General features: G+C 39.0%; 1 protein-coding gene across 1 annotated transcript; it reads right to left on the minus strand.

Moving 5' to 3' along the window:
- Window positions 1–483: 483 nt before the first annotated feature.
- On the minus strand, window positions 484–19,235 carry LOC125720605 (uncharacterized). Its single transcript, XM_048996184.1, has 38 exons — window positions 19,119–19,235; window positions 18,771–18,855; window positions 18,478–18,644; window positions 17,984–18,105; window positions 17,619–17,680; window positions 17,342–17,442; window positions 17,004–17,088; window positions 16,711–16,877; window positions 16,217–16,338; window positions 15,852–15,913; window positions 15,575–15,675; window positions 15,227–15,311; window positions 14,934–15,100; window positions 14,440–14,561; window positions 12,304–12,365; window positions 12,027–12,127; window positions 11,689–11,773; window positions 11,396–11,562; window positions 10,902–11,023; window positions 10,537–10,598; window positions 10,260–10,360; window positions 9,922–10,006; window positions 7,858–8,024; window positions 7,360–7,481; window positions 6,995–7,056; window positions 6,718–6,818; window positions 6,380–6,464; window positions 6,087–6,253; window positions 5,589–5,710; window positions 5,224–5,285; window positions 4,947–5,047; window positions 4,589–4,694; window positions 4,287–4,453; window positions 3,686–3,807; window positions 3,332–3,393; window positions 3,117–3,223; window positions 2,378–2,553; window positions 484–2,269 (listed from the first exon to the last, which is right to left on the minus strand). The coding sequence occupies exons 2-38, from the start codon at window positions 18,830–18,832 to the stop codon at window positions 2,180–2,182; spliced, it is 4,029 nt and encodes a 1,342-aa protein (XP_048852141.1). The 5' UTR covers window positions 18,833–18,855; window positions 19,119–19,235; the 3' UTR covers window positions 484–2,179.
- Between the last annotated feature and the right edge of the window lie 67 nt (window positions 19,236–19,302).

Consider the following 19,302-nt stretch of genomic DNA (forward strand, 5'->3'; position numbering starts at 1 on the left):
CCATAGGTTTAGTACATGGTTTTTGCAGCATTAAGTTCATTTGTGGTTTGAAGACTCATGAAGAAAATCACAAAATGATTTAGATAAGACAACCCTACATGAAAGCCCAATAAGTAGTAAATAGGAGTATCCAAAGCTCAATAACAAAGAAAAACCACATGACAAATTGACACATGTCAAACCCCAAATTGCATATAAAACAATTGTTGTTTTCACTAGTGCGTTGATGGAGTCCTGGATCAATTCATAAGTGACATGTCTGCCCTGAAGATTTTCTAACATCTTCACATTACCGATCAGGTAAGACAACTGGATGGCAAAGGCTCCACTAGACAATTGTGAAACAAAGTAAAAAGCACCAAAAAAGTATAATGAATGTTGACTGCAACTTTAACTATGCCCTATTTTTTGCATTTGTTAAATGTCAGAATAAAGAGAGAGAGAATTTTTATGTATTTTTTTTTTACACGAATTGTGGTTTTACAGGGTAGTTAGGGAAAGCTCTATTCATGAGAGAAGTGCTACCTGACTGGTCATTAATATCTTGATTTCCAGACATTGCCTCCATCCATCACCATTTAACCCCAACAGGGTTGTGTGTGTGGGGGGGGCACAGCCTATCCCAGGAATGAGGGGTACAGGCAGGAACCAACACACCATAGAGTGCACGCATTCACAGGGCCAACTTAGATTTGCCAATTAACCTATGGCGCACACTTTTCAGACTGGGGGAGAAAACCGGAGCCCCTGGCAGAAATCCACACAAACAGGGGGGCAGGGCAAGGGAAGGCATGCAAACTTTACACAGAAAGGCCCTGCGCCCAACCCAGGGATTGAACCCAAGACCTTCTTGCTAGGAGGCAGTGGTACTAACCACTGCACCACTCTATGTTCTTTTTCGTCTCACCAAATATGGTAACCCTACTTATGCATAAATTGGCAGACAGTCTACATTTAGTTATATTTATTACAATGTCTATTTATTGCTATGTTACTCTGTGCATATACTATATCTTGCACTGTACATGGGTACCTGAGCAAATGACAAATAAGGTTTTGAATCCTTGAAGTTGAAATGCTAATATAACAACATTTTGTTTGTTTGCCAGTGTTTCGTTTTAGCATCTTCAGCATCTGGTACATGATACAGATTTTATGTACCCCCCACTGTGCCTGTGGGACAGTTTATTGCCAATATCAGCTCATGTGTGTACAGTTAAAAGCAATCTAGGCAGCAGTAACATTTGATCTCAGAAGAAAATCACAAATGACTTCTTACGTTACACCGTACGATACAGAAGATAATTAAAAATGTTCAAAAATTTTCAAAAATAAGTATGCCACAGTAGCAAATAGATATTACAATAAAAATTACATGAACACACCCTAAATAATAGACAAAGCAATGCTTTAATTGTTGAGGTAATAACACTGTGCCAAAATTATGCAAACACCTAGCTAACAATTGCAATATACTGACAATACACTGACATAGTGAAGTGCTCGCATCGGCCAGCCATGCAGACACTACTTTTAAAATGAAACCAAGACAGAAAGTAACCAACAATTATTAATAAGGTGCATTTATATAAAATGGACATTTATGGTGTTCCAGATTGATTGTCTTTTGTTTACATTCTGTGATACAGAAAGTCGTATATTTAGGTAATACATAAAGATTACTGCAGTTTCAAATTTTAGAAAAATAGTCCAATATTATGCAGCACACATCTTCCTTAATTATTAATACAAGTAACACATTTCATTAATTTACCACAATTAAATTTTATTCATCATAAATTATTTCCTATGATCTTTTCAAATCAATTGAAATCAAAAGATTTATGTTGTCCTGTGCAGAATCATTCTGATCAACAATTCATTTTTTACAAAATGAATAACATTGAAAAATATAGCAGGGCAAACTTATATACAATTATTTAAGGACAAAAAAGCACCAAAAAGATCATTCTCACTGTTACATGCATTGAATAATTTTTGCATAATGGACTTAATTAATTATATTATAATTCAGGGAGTGTCATAACTGTCAATTAAAAGCGATACGTGCGACAATCGATTAATGTACATGAATCGATTGCCACACGTATCACGTTTAAAGGCGAATGTGTACTTGCGTACCAGTTATATCAGTCCTTGGCTATAATACACGTTGTCTCTAGTTGTTGTGTAGTATGTACTGAAGAGTGGAAAAACGCCTTCTGCGCCAATATCTCTGAAGGGCCGCACAGCAGCCGCCAAGCAGGCACTGGAGGGATAGAAGGGTACCGATGTCAGTCATTTATTACACCCATCAAGTATAGAAAAGTATTCACAACATTGAACTCACAATGTTTAAATGCACATAAAAACTTACACAAAGGAGAATCATGGCGGGAATGATAAAGATTGCACATGGGATGATAATGGCCAAAGCCCACGCTGGGAAGCCACCTCCCACAGGAGTGATGTTAGCCCCAGGACTGGTGAGCAAAAGGCTTTCAGTTTGGTCGGGTGGATATATTGTTATCGCTGCATTGTTATCAGCCAAACCTGAAAGAAATACACTTACTATTAAATGATTTTGAGCAATTTAATCAGATTTTCAGAGAGCAATAAGTAACCACTCCATGTTTGAAACTATTTTTCCAAAAACAAATCAGCTTCACCTAAGTATGAAAATTTAAATTATGTTTAGAGATGATACATTTTTATGAGATGGAAAACATGTAAATTGTACTGGATTGAATTATAAGACATAATAAGACAAGCTGGAATACCCAGGAAATTGGCAATGTTGGCACCATATTCCAGCAGCCACATCACCTGCAGTTCAGACTAGGTAATCCATGTGAAGATAAGCACGTTTAGCTCTGATGCTCAGGCTAAAATTACCTACTGTGACCCTTTCAAATCTGGCCTCCTAATCGTCTAACTGATGAATTCTTTTCTGCCCCTTCACCACCTTAGCTACTGTGTGGTGGGTACTACACAATGGTGGTGGTTGAAATGCTCCCATTGGTTCTGTAAAATGCTTTGCGTGCTCTGTGTAAATGTAATGTTCATTTATTCATTCACTGTGGACTTCTGTGGTGATGCTGTGGTCTAAAACATACCAGAGGCTTTCAGGATCTCCGCAAGGAAAGAGCTGGGATTGTTAATATCACCCTCTCGGAACACATACTTAAAGTCAACAAGTATCAGACTCTCATTCTGCAAGCTCCTGTGAAACACAAACAAGAAAAGTAATAATACAAATTATACAAATAATTGGATTGGGAATTTTGTTTTTCATTTTTAATTATCAGATAGTTATGGTTTACCAACTTACGTGTATAACGCTCTAGGAAAATTCACGTGGCTTGCTGTTGGGTTTTTTAGTATTGCGTTCAACTGGGATTTGAGCATCCAAGAGAGAATGAAGAAAAGACACAGATGAACCAAACTTGACTAAAATGACCTACATATGATTTATTGGCATCTGATTAGTGACTGGTCCCCAAGCTGAGTGGAGATGTACAGCAGATGTATCTGCATTTGGCTGCTGTAATTGCATCTATAGCATCCAGCTGTATTTAGCAAAGTCATACACTCATTATAAAGGAGAAAGCCAAGCATCCATATCCCATAAACAAGAAAACACTGGAATACCCATAATCCCCTAAATAATGATCAGGATTCTCACCAGGTTATCAAGAGACGTCTGGATCTCATCATAAGTGTCATTCCTGAGTGTGTAATTTTCTGACATGTTCACCTGAGGTATCTTGAATTCGAAATTAATGCCAAAGGAATTGCTGGATATAGCTGAAAATATTTAATTAACAGAATAAGTATCTAATTAAGGCAACTTGTATTCTCATTTGAACAGAAAATTTAGGAATAAAATATCCATCCATCCACCCAATTTTTAACTCGCTTCACAAATTTAGGGTCGCGAGGGGACCATAGCATATCCCATAAACTGTGGGCGCAAGACAGAGAACAACCTAACACAGAGCATCAACCAATCACAGGGCACACTCACGCATTATTCAGGATATAATATCTTATGTTACATATTTTATAAATTGTTTCTATGCGTGGCAGTAAAAACAGTTTAACTGTTATAATATTGATACATGTGAAATTTCAGTCCAGGAAAAGAACTGCTCATATCTAGCATTTATTAGTGAAGTAACTCAGAAATATATAGAATAAAAAGACAAAAACTATAAATCTATTAAACTATATTCAAATGATCTGTAATAGGGCAAAAAGAGAGAGAAAAAGAGCATGGAGCTCACGTTCAAACACTGCATTCTGGATGCTGACGGGATCACGTGGACTTTTAGAAGCAAATTTCAGTCGTGGTGACAGAAATTTATCAACTATAGTGAGAATGGCGCTCTGACTGGGGGCTAAAGATTGCGTTATGAAAACCAGCCGAATGAAGATCAGTGCAGATCCCAAACTGGAAGAAAGAGAGGAGGAGAAACCATGACATCCAACGTGCTACTGACTTGTCTAATAGCAACCACAACGAGAGGAAGCCCTGAGGCTAAAATTTTTAAATTTTGAAAATACTGAACATGAATTCTGAACATACGTAGTCGTAGCTGTTGTAAAATTGGTCATAGGTCTCGAAACAATGGTCATAGTGGTGGTTGGGTTGGGTAAAGTTGTTGTCAACGTGCTGTTGGTCATCGAAGGACCTATTGGTTCGGAGGTGCAACAATGATTCGTTAATGAAAAAATGAACTTCAGTCAGTTTTCAACACAAACATGTTCTGATACCTAGAGGTATTAAATGTTACCTGTGACAGCTGCAAAAGAGGTAAGCTGAATTGAAAGCTATGTTACGTTACTATCATGAATAAGCCTACATGCCTAGTAAATAGGTATTAGTAGCACAGTAAACTAGGCAGGTTTTGAGTTTTGCGATGACGATGCTATGTGATGCATACCACAGAGTTTCAGTATGTCAGAAAGGAAAGAGCTTGGGCTATCAGGATTTCCCTTCTGCACTTTGTAGTCAACACGAGCAATTGTCTCATTGGTTGTATCCCTGTGGAGGTCAAGAAATCAGCAGAATCCATAAGCAACTTGCATTTTAATGACACATGGCTGAAATAATTGGATACAAAATATTCCAAAGGAAACTGTCATACGCTAATTTCATGATTTACCTTAAGAAGCTTTTCTCACTTTGGTGTAAATAGCAATAATAGGGTCATGACTCACGTGAAGTTTGTTGGAGGGAAGACCGCAGGCGGTGCTGATGGATCTGTTAGTATCGCGTTCAGCTGGAGTGTGAATGACAGAGGGGAGACAAGTAAAAGTCACAGATCAACTCGATGTGGCCCAACCATTTTCTCAGTAGATCACTGACTGTCTCCAAAGTTGAGTGCAGTTACAGCTACATTCTTCTACTGACTGGTACAAACAACAACACAATCATGTTTCCATGGTTCCTTCAGCCAACTGGTTTGCTAACAAGTAACCACTTTCCTTAACAGAAGAACTACTGGCCACCATAAACCAGATGAGAGCCACAAGAAAGCCCTGCATTCAGTGATAATTCTAATAATAATAATGGGTACTCTTACCAATTTATTGACACACTCCTGAATCAGGTCATGAGTTTCATTCCTGAGGTCGACATCCTTTGACATGGTCATGTTGTATATCTGGAATCCGAAGTTGATGACAAAGGAATTGTTGGACGTATCTGCATGTGATGAGAGAGATAAAGTAAGAGAAATGGAATGTACGTCTGCTAAAGATACCTCTGACCACTTTTCTAATATCAATCCAGGCATATGATATTTTGATTTGCTATGCATGTCTCACCCTGGTCAGTTTGTCTGTGTTTTAAGAAAGTAAAAAAATATAAAGCTAATGTCTTTTCCTGTGAATCGATATGTTGAGTATCATGAATCTATCGCAAACTACTTGGGACAAGCCATTCAACTGCTTAGTGCATCAGAAGTGAAGAAATGCTAAAAACTGTTTCCAAATCATTACATGAACTGTACTATTGGCAAAGAAGAAAGTGGACTGAGTGAGTTCACTTCAGAATCAGATAAGGCCTGTGGGAAACTCACTTGCCACAGTGATTTCCTGGATTTTCTGAGGCTGAGTCAAATTGTTCATGTTGGATAAAACCAGTGGATTTGGGAGAGATTTGGCTGTGCTTAGAATGTCTTGATCATTGGGGACTGGTCCTGTAGTATTAATTTCCAACTGAATGTAGATCAGTGCAGATCCCATACTGGAAGAAAGAGAGTAAGAGAATCCATGACATCCAAGGTGGTCAATTTGTTTTGTCAAATAACAACAACCACAAAGTGAAGATTTGAAGCTAAAATTTCTCAAAGTTTTGAAAGTCAAAACATACGTGGTGGCAGCTGTGGTGACAGTGGTTGCATTGATGATCGGGCTTGTTAGAGTTGCTGCCATCGTGCTGTTGGTTGTTGAGGGAGCTACCAGACCAGGGGTTGCAACAATGATTCATTAATGAAAAAATGAACTTCAGTCAGTTTTCAACACAAACATGTTCTGATACCTAGAGGTATTAAATGTTACCTGTGACAGCTGCAAAAGAGGTAAGCTGAATTGAAAGCTATGTTACGTTACTATCATGAATAAGCCTACATGCCTAGTAAATAGGTATTAGTAGCACAGTAAACTAGGCAGGTTATGAGTTTTGCGATGACGATGCTATGTGATGCATACCACAGAGTTTCAGGATGTTAGAAAGGAAAGAGCTTGGGCTATCAGGATTTCCCTTCTGCACTTTGTAGTCAACACGAGCAATTGTATCATTAGTTGTATCCCTGTGGAGGTCAAGAAATCAGCAGAATCCATAAGCAACTTGCATTTTAATGACACATGGCTGAAATAATTGGATACAAAATATTCCAAAGGAAACTGTCATACACTAGTTTCATGATTTACCTTAAGAAGCTTTTCTCACTTTGGTGTAAATAGCAATAATAGGGTCATGACTCACGTGAAGTTTGCTGGAGGGAAGACCGCAGGCGGTGCTGATGGATCTGTTAGTATCGCGTTCAGCTGGAGTGTGAATGACAGAGGGGAGACAAGTAAAAGTCACAGATCAACTCGATGTGGCCCAACCATTTTCTCAGTAGATCACTGACTGTCTCCAAAGTTGAGTGCAGTTACAGTTACATTCTTCTACTGACTGGTACAAACAACAACACAATCATGTTTCCATGGTTCCTCCAGCCAACTGGTTTGCTAACAAGTAACCACTTTCCTTAACAGAAGAACTACTGGCCACCATAAACCAGATGAGAGCCACAAGAAAGCCCTGCATTCAGTGATAATTCTAACAATAATAATCAGTACTCTTACCAATTTATTGACACACTCCTGAATCAGGTCATGAGTTTCATTCCTGAGGTCGACATCCTTTGACATGGTCATGTTGTATATTTGGAATCCGAAGTTGATGACAAAGGAATTGTTGGACGTATCTGCATGTGATGAGAGAGATAAAGTAAGAGAAATGGAATGTACGTCTGCTAAAGATACCTCTGACCACTTTTCTAATATCAATCCAGGCATATGATATTTTGATTTGCTATGCATGTCTCACCCTGGTCAGTTTGTCTGTGTTTTAAGAAAGTAAAAAAATATAAAGCTAATGTCTTTTCCTGTGAATCGATATGTTCAGTATCAAGAATCTATCGCAAACTACTTGGGACAAGCCATTCAACTGCTTAGTGCATCAGAAGTGAAGAAATGCTAAAAACTGTTTCCAAATCATTACATGAACTGTACTATTGGCAAAGAAGAAAGTGGACTGAGTGAGTTCACTTCAGAATCAGATAAGGCCTGTGGGAAACTCACTTGCCACAGTGATTTCCTGGATTTTCTGAGGCTGAGTCAAATTGTTCATGTTGGATAAAACCAGTGGATTTGGGAGAGATTTGGCTATGCTTAGAATGTCTTGATCATTGGGGACTGGTCCTGTAGTATTAATTTCCAACTGAATGTAGATCAGTGCAGATCCCATACTGGAAGAAAGAGAGTAAGAGAATCCATGACATCCAAGGTGGTCAATTTGTTTTGTCAAATAACAACAATCACAAAGTGAAGATTTGAAGCTAAAATTTCTCAAAGTTTTGAAAGTCAAAACATACGTGGTGGCAGCTGTGGTGACACTGGTTGCATTGATGATCGGGCTTGTTAGAGTTGCTGCCATCGTGCTGTTGGTTGTTGAGGGTTCTACCAGACCAGGGGTTGCAACAATGATTCGTTAATGAAAAAATGAACTTCAGTCAGTTTTCAACACAAACATGTTCTGATACCTAGAGGTATTAAATGTTACCTGTGACAGCTGCAAAAGAGGTAAGCTGAATTGAAAGCTATGTTACGTTACTATCATGAATAAGCCTACATGCCTAGTAAATAGGTATTAGTAGCACAGTAAACTAGGCAGGTTTTGAGTTTTGCGATGACGATGCTATGTGATGCATACCACAGAGTTTCAGTATGTCAGAAAGGAAAGAGCTTGGGCTATCAGGATTTCCCTTCTGCACTTTGTAGTCAACACGAGCAATTGTCTCATTGGTTGTATCCCTGTGGAGGTCAAGAAATCAGCAGAATCCATAAGCAACTTGCATTTTAATGACACATGGCTGAAATAATTGGATACAAAATATTCCAAAGGAAACTGTCATACGCTAATTTCATGATTTACCTTAAGAAGCTTTTCTCACTTTGGTGTAAATAGCAATAATAGGGTCATGACTCACGTGAAGTTTGCTGGAGGGAAGACCGCAGGCGGTGCTGATGGATCTGTTAGTATCGCGTTCAGCTGGAGTGTGAATGACAGAGGGGAGACAAGTAAAAGTCACAGATCAACTCGATGTGGCCCAACCATTTTCTCAGTAGATCACTGACTGTCTCCAAAGTTGAGTGCAGTTACAGCTACATTCTTCTACTGACTGGTACAAACAACAACACAATCATGTTTCCATGGTTCCTCCAGCCAACTGGTTTGCTAACAAGTAACCACTTTCCTTAACAGAAGAACTACTGGCTACCATAAACCAGATGAGAGCCACAAGAAAGACCTGCATTCAGTGATAATTCTAACAATAATAATCAGTACTCTTACCAATTTATTGACACACTCCTGAATCAGGTCATGAGTTTCATTCCTGAGGTCGACATCCTTTGACATGGTCATGTTGTATATCTGGAATCCAAAGTTGATGACAAAGGAATTGTTGGACGTATCTGCATGTGATGAGAGAGATAAAGTAAGAGAAATGGAATGTACGTCTGCTTAAGATACCTCTGACCACTTTTCTAATATCAATCCAGGCATATGATATTTTGATTTGCTATGCATGTCTCACCCTGGTCAGTTTGTCTGTGTTTTAAGAAAGTAAAAAAATATAAAGCTAATGTCTTTTCCTGTGAATCGATATGTTGAGTATCATGAATCTATCGCAAACTACTTGGGACAAGCCATTCAACTGCTTAGTGCATCAGAAGTGAAGAAATGCTAAAAACTGTTTCCAAATCATTACATGAACTGTACTATTGGCAAAGAAGAAAGTGGACTGAGTGAGTTCACTTCAGAATCAGATAAGGCCTGTGGGAAACTCACTTGCCACAGTGATTTCCTGGATTTTCTGAGGCTGAGTCAAATTGTTCATGTTGGATAAAACCAGTGGATTTGGGAGAGATTTGGCTGTGCTTAGAATGTCTTGATCATTGGGGACTGGTCCTGTAGTATTAATTTCCAACTGAATGTAGATCAGTGCAGATCCCATACTGGAAGAAAGAGAGTAAGAGAATCCATGACATCCAAGGTGGTCAATTTGTTTTGTCAAATAACAACAACCACAAAGTGAAGATTTGAAGCTAAAATTTCTCAAAGTTTTGAAAGTCAAAACATACGTGGTGGCAGCTGTGGTGACAGTGGTTGCATTGATGATCGGGCTTGTTAGAGTTGCTGCCATCGTGCTGTTGGTTGTTGAGGGAGCTACCAGACCAGGGGTTGCAACAATGATTCGTTAATGAAAAAATGAACTTCAGTCAGTTTTCAACACAAACATGTTCTGATACCTAGAGGTATTAAATGTTACCTGTGACAGCTGCAAAAGAGGTAAGCTGAATTGAAAGCTATGTTACGTTACTATCATGAATAAGCCTACATGCCTAGTAAATAGGTATTAGTAGCACAGTAAACTAGGCAGGTTTTGAGTTTTGCGATGACGATGCTATGTGATGCATACCACAGAGTTTCAGTATGTCAGAAAGGAAAGAGCTTGGGCTATCAGGATTTCCCTTCTGCACTTTGTAGTCAACACGAGCAATTGCGTCATTGGTTGTATCCCTGTGGAGGTCAAGAAATCAGCAGAATCCATAAGCAACTTGCATTTTAATGACACATGGCTGAAATAATTGGATACAAAATATTCCAAAGGAAACTGTCATACGCTAGTTTCATGATTTACCTTAAGAAGCTTTTCTCACTTTGGTGTAAATAGCAATAATAGGGTCATGACTCACGTGAAGTTTGTTGGAGGGAAGACCACAGGTGGTACTGATGGATCTGTTAGTATCGCGTTCAGCTGGAGTGTGAATGACAGAGGGGAGACAAGTAAAAGTCACAGATCAACTCGATGTGGCCCAACCATTTTCTCAGTAGATCACTGACTGTCTCCAAAGTTGAGTGCAGTTACAGCTACATTCTTCTACTGACTGGTACAAACAACAACACAATCATGTTTCCATGGTTCCTCCAGCCAACTGGTTTGCTAACAAGTAACCACTTTCCTTAACAGAAGAACTACTGGCCACCATAAACCAGATGAGAGCCACAAGAAAGCCCTGCATTCAGTGATAATTCTAATAATAATAATGGGTACTCTTACCAATTTATTGACACACTCCTGAATCAGGTCATGAGTTTCATTCCTGAGGTCGACATCCTTTGACATGGTCATGTTGTATATCTGGAATCCGAAGTTGATGACAAAGGAATTGTTGGACATATCTGCATGTGATGAGAGAGAGAAAGTAAGAGAAATGGAATGTACTTCTGCTTAAGATACCTCTGACCACTTTTCTAATATCAATCCAGGCATATGATATTTTGATTTGCTATGCATATCTCACCCTGGTCAGTTTGTCTGTGTTTTGAAAAAGTAAAAAAATATAAAGCTAATGTCTTTTCCTGTGAATCGATATTAGTATCATGAATCTATCGCAAATACTCGGGACAAGCCATTCAACTGCTTAGTGCATCACAAGTGAAGAAATGCTAAAAATTGTTTCCAAATCATTACATGAACTGTACTATTGGCAAAGAAGAAAGTGGACTGAGTGAGTTCACTTCAGAATCAGATAAGGCCTGTGGGAAACTCACTTGCCACAGTGATTTCCTGGATTTTCTGAGGCTGAGTCAAATTGTTCATGTTGGATAAAACCAGTGGATTTGGGAGAGATTTGGCTATGCTTAGAATGTCTTGATCATTGGGGACTGGTCCTGTAGTATTAATTTCCAACTGAATGTAGATCAGTGCAGATCCCATACTGGAAGAAAGAGAGTAAGAGAATCCATGACATCCAAGGTGGTCAATTTGTTTTGTCAAATAACAACAACCACAAAGTGAAGATTTGAAGCTAAAATTTCTCAAAGTTTTGAAAGTCAAAACATACGTGGTGGCAGCTGTGGTGACACTGGTTGCATTGATGATCGGGCTTGTTAGAGTTGCTGCCATCGTGCTGTTGGTTGTTGAGGGAGCTACCAGACCAGGGGTTGCAACAATGATTCGTTAATGAAAAAATGAACTTCAGTCAGTTTTCAACACAAACATGTTCTGATACCTAGAGGTATTAAATGTTACCTGTGACAGCTGCAAAAGAGGTAAGCTGAATTGAAAGCTATGTTACGTTACTATCATGAATAAGCCTACATGCCTAGTAAATAGGTATTAGTAGCACAGTAAACTAGGCAGGTTATGAGTTTTGCGATGACGATGCTATGTGATGCATACCACAGAGTTTCAGGATGTTAGAAAGGAAAGAGCTTGGGCTATCAGGATTTCCCTTCTGCACTTTGTAGTCAACACGAGCAATTGTATCATTAGTTGTATCCCTGTGGAGGTCAAGAAATCAGCAGAATCCATAAGCAACTTGCATTTTAATGACACATGGCTGAAATAATTGGATACAAAATATTCCAAAGGAAACTGTCATACACTAGTTTCATGATTTACCTTAAGAAGCTTTTCTCACTTTGGTGTAAATAGCAATAATAGGGTCATGACTCACGTGAAGTTTGTTGGAGGGAAGACCGCAGGCGGTGCTGATGGATCTGTTAGTATCGCGTTCAGCTGGAGTGTGAATGACAGAGGGGAGACAAGTAAAAGTCACAGATCAACTCGATGTGGCCCAACCATTTTCTCAGTAGATCACTGACTGTCTCCAAAGTTGAGTGCAGTTACAGTTACATTCTTCTACTGACTGGTACGAACAACAACACAATCATGTTTCCATGGTTCCTCCAGCCAACTGGTTTGCTAACAAGTAACCACTTTCCTTAACAGAAGAACTACTGGCCACCATAAACCAGATGAGAGCCACAAGAAAGCCCTGCATTCAGTGATAATTCTAACAATAATAATCAGTACTCTTACCAATTTATTGACACACTCCTGAATCAGGTCATGAGTTTCATTCCTGAGGTCGACATCCTTTGACATGGTCATGTTGTATATTTGGAATCCGAAGTTGATGACAAAGGAATTGTTGGACGTATCTGCATGTGATGAGAGAGATAAAGTAAGAGAAATGGAATGTACGTCTGCTAAAGATACCTCTGACCACTTTTCTAATATCAATCCAGGCATATGATATTTTGATTTGCTATGCATGTCTCACCCTGGTCAGTTTGTCTGTGTTTTAAGAAAGTAAAAAAATATAAAGCTAATGTCTTTTCCTGTGAATCGATATGTTGAGTATCATGAATCTATCGCAAACTACTTGGGACAAGCCATTCAACTGCTTAGTGCATCAGAAGTGAAGAAATGCTAAAAACTGTTTCCAAATCATTACATGAACTGTACTATTGGCAAAGAAGAAAGTGGACTGAGTGAGTTCACTTCAGAATCAGATAAGGCCTGTGGGAAACTCACTTGCCACAGTGATTTCCTGGATTTTCTGAGGCTGAGTCAAATTGTTCATGTTGGATAAAACCAGTGGATTTGGGAGAGATTTGGCTGTGCTTAGAATGTCTTGATCATTGGGGACTGGTCCTGTAGTATTAATTTCCAACTGAATGTAGATCAGTGCAGATCCCATACTGGAAGAAAGAGAGTAAGAGAATCCATGACATCCAAGGTGGTCAATTTGTTTTGTCAAATAACAACAACCACAAAGTGAAGATTTGAAGCTAAAATTTCTCAAAGTTTTGAAAGTCAAAACATACGTGGTGGCAGCTGTGGTGACACTGGTTGCATTGATGATCGGGCTTGTTAGAGTTGCTGCCATCGTGCTGTTGGTTGTTGAGGGAGCTACCAGACCAGGGGTTGCAACAATGATTCGTTAATGAAAAAATGAACTTCAGTCAGTTTTCAACACAAACATGTTCTGATACCTAGAGGTATTAAATGTTACCTGTGACAGCTGCAAAAGAGGTAAGCTGAATTGAAAGCTATGTTACGTTACTATCATGAATAAGCCTACATGCCTAGTAAATAGGTATTAGTAGCACAGTAAACTAGGCAGGTTTTGAGTTTTGCGATGACGATGCTATGTGATGCATACCACAGAGTTTCAGTATGTCAGAAAGGAAAGAGCTTGGGCTATCAGGATTTCCCTTCTGCACTTTGTAGTCAACACGAGCAATTGTCTCATTGGTTGTATCCCTGTGGAGGTCAAGAAATCAGCAGAATCCATAAGCAACTTGCATTTTAATGACACATGGCTGAAATAATTGGATACAAAATATTCCAAAGGAAACTGTCATACGCTAGTTTCATGATTTACCTTAAGAAGCTTTTCTCACTTTGGTGTAAATAGCAATAATAGGGTCATGACTCACGTGAAGTTTGTTGGAGGGAAGACCGCAGGCGGTGCTGATGGATCTGTTAGTATCACGTTCAGCTGGAGTGTGAATGACAGAGGGGAGACAAGTAAAAGTCACAGATCAACTCGATGTGGCCCAACCATTTTCTCAGTAGATCACTGACTGTCTCCAAAGTTGAGTGCAGTTACAGCTACATTCTTCTACTGACTGGTACAAACAACAACACAATCATGTTTCCATGGTTCCTCCAGCCAACTGGTTTGCTAACAAGTAACCACTTTCCTTAACAGAAGAACTACTAGCCACCATAAACCAGATGAGAGCCACAAGAAAGCCCTGCATTCAGTGATAATTCTAATAATAATAATGGGTACTCTTACCAATTTATTGACACACTCCTGAATCAGGTCATGAGTTTCATTCCTGAGGTCGACATCCTTTGACATGGTCATGTTGTATATCTGGAATCCGAAGTTGATGACAAAGGAATTGTTGGACATATCTGCATGTGATGAGAGAGATAAAGTAAGAGAAATGGAATGTACTTCTGCTAAAGATACCTCTGACCACTTTTCTAATATCAATCCAGGCATATGATATTTTGATTTGCTATGCATATCTCACCCTGGTCAGTTTGTCTGTGTTTTGAAAAAGTAAAAAAATATAAAGCTAATGTCTTTTCCTGTGAATCGATATGAGTATCATGAATCTATCGCAAATACTCGGGACAAGCCATTCAACTGCTTAGTGCATCACAAGTGAAGAAATGCTAAAAATTGTTTCCAAATCATTACATGAACTGTACTACTGGCAAAGAAGAAAGTGGACTGAGTGAGTTCACTTCAGAATCAGATAAGGCCTGTGGGAAACTCACTTGCCACAGTGATTTCCTGGATTTTCTGAGGCTGAGTCAAATTGTTCATGTTGGATAAAACCAGTGGATTTGGGAGAGATTTGGCTGCGCTTAGAATGTCTTGATCATTGGGGACTGGTCCTGTAGTATTAATTTCCAACTGAATGTAGATCAGTGCAGATCCCATACTGGAAGAAAGAGAGTAAGAGAATCCATGACATCCAAGGTGGTCAATTTGTTTTGTCAAATAACAACAACCACAAAGTGAAGATTTGAAGCTAAAATTTCTCAAAGTTTTGAAAATCAAAACATACATGGTGGCAGCTGTGGTGACAGTAGTTGCATTGATGATCGGGCTTGTTAGAGTTGCTGCCATCGTGCTGTTGGTTGTTGAGGGAGCTACCAGACCAGGGGTTGCAACAATGACTTATTAATTACAAACTGAACTTCAGTCAGTCTTCAACACAAACATATTTCAGAAATACTTATACATATAAAATGCTACTTATGACATCTGCAAAAAGCGAATCTGAATTGAAAGGTGTGACATTTTATTACTGGGTCATCTTGAATAGACCTACATGCCTAGTAAAGAGGTATAGATAGAACAGTAAACTAGGCAAGTTATGAGTTTTGCGATGACGATGCTATGTGATGCATACCACAGAGTTTCAGTATGTCAGAAAGGAAAGAGCTTGGGCTATCAGGATTTCCCTTCTGCACTTTGTAGTCAACACGAGCAATTGTCTCATTGGTTGTATCCCTGTGGAGGTCAAGAAATTAGCAGAATCCATAAGCAACTTGCATTTTAATGACACATGGCTGAAATAATTGGATACAAAATATTCCAAAGGAAACTGTCATACACTAGTTTCATGATTTACCTTAAGAAGCTTTTCTCACTTTGGTGTAAATAGCAATAATAGGGTCATGACTCACGTGAAGTTTGCTGAAGGGAAGACCGCAGGCAGTGCTGATGGATCTGTTAGTATCGCGTTCAGCTGGAGTGTGAATGACAGAGGGGAGACAAGTAAAAGTCACAGATCAACTCGATGTGGCCCAACCATTTTCTCAGTAGATCACTGACTGTCTCCAAAGTTGAGTGCAGTTACAGCTACATTCTTCTACTGACTGGTACAAACAACAACACAATCATGTTTCCATGGTTCCTCCAGCCAACTGGTTTGCTAACAAGTAACCACTTTCCTTAACAGAAGAACTACTGGCCACCATAAACCAGATGAGAGCCACAAGAAAGCCCTGCATTCAGTGATAATTCTAATAATAATAATGGGTACTCTTACCAATTTATTGACACACTCCTGAATCAGGTCATGAGTTTCATTCCTGAGGTCGACATCCTTTGACATGGTCATGTTGTATATCTGGAATCCGAAGTTGATGACAAAGGAATTGTTGGACATATCTGCATGTGATGAGAGAGAGAAAGTAAGAGAAATGGAATGTACTTCTGCTAAAGATACCTCTGACCACTTTTCTAATATCAATCCAGGCATATGATATTTTGATTTGCTATGCATATCTCACCCTGGTCAGTTTGTCTGTGTTTTGAAAAAGTAAAAAAATATAAAGCTAATGTCTTTTCCTGTGAATCGATATTAGTATCATGAATCTATCGCAAATACTCGGGACAAGCCATTCAACTGCTTAGTGCATCACAAGTGAAGAAATGCTAAAAATTGTTTCCAAATCATTACATGAACTGTACTATTGGCAAAGAAGAAAGTGGACTGAGTGAGTTCACTTCAGAATCAGATAAGGCCTGTGGGAAACTCACTTGCCACAGTGATTTCCTGGATTTTCTGAGGCTGAGTCAAATTGTTCATGTTGGATAAAACCAGTGGATTTGGGAGAGATTTGGCTATGCTTAGAATGTCTTGATCATTGGGGACTGGTCCTGTAGTATTAATTTCCAACTGAATGTAGATCAGTGCAGATCCCATACTGGAAGAAAGAGAGTAAGAGAATCCATGACATCCAAGGTGGTCAATTTGTTTTGTCAAATAACAACAACCACAAAGTGAAGATTTGAAGCTAAAATTTCTCAAAGTTTTGAAAGTCAAAACATACGTGGTGGCAGCTGTGGTGACACTGGTTGCATTGATGATCGGGCTTGTTAGAGTTGCTGCCATCGTGCTGTTGGTTGTTGAGGGAGCTACCAGACCAGGGGTTGCAACAATGATTCGTTAATGAAAAAATGAACTTCAGTCAGTTTTCAACACAAACATGTTCTGATACCTAGAGGTATTAAATGTTACCTGTGACAGCTGCAAAAGAGGTAAGCTGAATTGAAAGCTATGTTACGTTACTATCATGAATAAGCCTACATGCCTAGTAAATAGGTATTAGTAGCACAGTAAACTAGGCAGGTTTTGAGTTTTGCGATGACGATGCTATGTGATGCATACCACAGAGTTTCAGTATGTCAGAAAGGAAAGAGCTTGGGCTATCAGGATTTCCCTTCTGCACTTTGTAGTCAACACGAGCAATTGTCTCATTGGTTGTATCCCTGTGGAGGTCAAGAAATCAGCAGAATCCATAAGCAACTTGCATTTTAATGACACATGGCTGAAATAATTGGATACAAAATATTCCAAAGGAAACTGTCATACGCTAGTTTCATGATTTACCTTAAGAAGCTTTTCTCACTTTGGTGTAAATAGCAATAATAGGGTCATGACTCACGTGAAGTTTGTTGGAGGGAAGACCGCAGGCGGTGCTGATGGATCTGTTAGTATCGCGTTCAGCTGGAGTGTGAATGACAGAGGGGAGACAAGTAAAAGTCACAGATCAACTCGATGTGGCCCAACCATTTTCTCAGTAGATCACTGACTGTCTCCAAAGTTGAGTGCAGTTACAGCTACATTCTTCTACTGACTGGTACAAACAACAACACAATCATGTTTCCATGGTTCCTCCAGCCAACTGGTTTGCTAACAAGTAACCACTTTCCTTAACAGAAGAACTACTGGCCACCATAAACCAGATGAGAGCCACAAGAAAGCCCTGCATTCAGTGATAATTCTAATAATAATAATGGGTACTCTTACCAATTTATTGACACACTCCTGAATCAGGTCATGAGTTTCATTCCTGAGGTCGACATCCTTTGACATGGTCATGTTGTATATCTGGAATCCGAAGTTGATGACAAAGGAATTGTTGGACATATCTGCATGTGATGAGAGAGATAAAGTAAGAGAAATGGAATGTACTTCTGCTAAAGATACCTCTGACCACTTTTCTAATATCAATCCAGGCATATGATATTTTGATTTGCTATGCATATCTCACCCTGGTCAGTTTGTCTGTGTTTTGAAAAAGTAAAAAAATATAAAGCTAATGTCTTTTCCTGTGAATCGATATGAGTATCATGAATCTATCGCAAATACTCGGGACAAGCCATTCAACTGCTTAGTGCATCACAAGTGAAGAAATGCTAAAAATTGTTTCCAAATCATTACATGAACTGTACTACTGGCAAAGAAGAAAGTGGACTGAGTGAGTTCACTTCAGAATCAGATAAGGCCTGTGGGAAACTCACTTGCCACAGTGATTTCCTGGATTTTCTGAGGCTGAGTCAAATTGTTCATGTTGGATAAAACCAGTGGATTTGGGAGAGATTTGGCTGCGCTTAGAATGTCTTGATCATTGGGGACTGGTCCTGTAGTATTAATTTCCAACTGAATGTAGATCAGTGCAGATCCCATACTGGAAGAAAGAGAGTAAGAGAATCCATGACATCCAAGGTGGTCAATTTGTTTTGTCAAATAACAACAACCACAAAGTGAAGATTTGAAGCTAAAATTTCTCAAAGTTTTGAAAATCAAAACATACATGGTGGCAGCTGTGGTGACAGTAGTTGCATTGATGATCGGGCTTGTTAGAGTTGCTGCCATCGTGCTGTTGGTTGTTGAGGGAGCTACCAGACCAGGGGTTGCAACAATGACTTATTAATTACAAACTGAACTTCAGTCAGTCTTCAACACAAACATATTTCAGAAATACTTATACATATAAAATGCTACTTATGACATCTGCAAAAAGCGAATCTGAATTGAAAGGTGTGACATTTTATTACTGGGTCATCTTGAATAGACCTACATGCCTAGTAAAGAGGTATAGATAGAACAGTAAACTAGGCAAGTTATGAGTTTTGCGATGACGATGCTATGTGATGCATACCACAGAGTTTCAGTATGTCAGAAAGGAAAGAGCTTGGGCTATCAGGATTTCCCTTCTGCACTTTGTAGTCAACACGAGCAATTGTCTCATTGGTTGTATCCCTGTGGAGGTCAAGAAATTAGCAGAATCCATAAGCAACTTGCATTTTAATGACACATGGCTGAAATAATTGGATACAAAATAT

This window comes from Brienomyrus brachyistius, chromosome 25 (genome assembly GCF_023856365.1).
Source record: "Brienomyrus brachyistius isolate T26 chromosome 25, BBRACH_0.4, whole genome shotgun sequence".
Classification (NCBI taxonomy): domain Eukaryota; kingdom Metazoa; phylum Chordata; class Actinopteri; order Osteoglossiformes; family Mormyridae; genus Brienomyrus; species Brienomyrus brachyistius.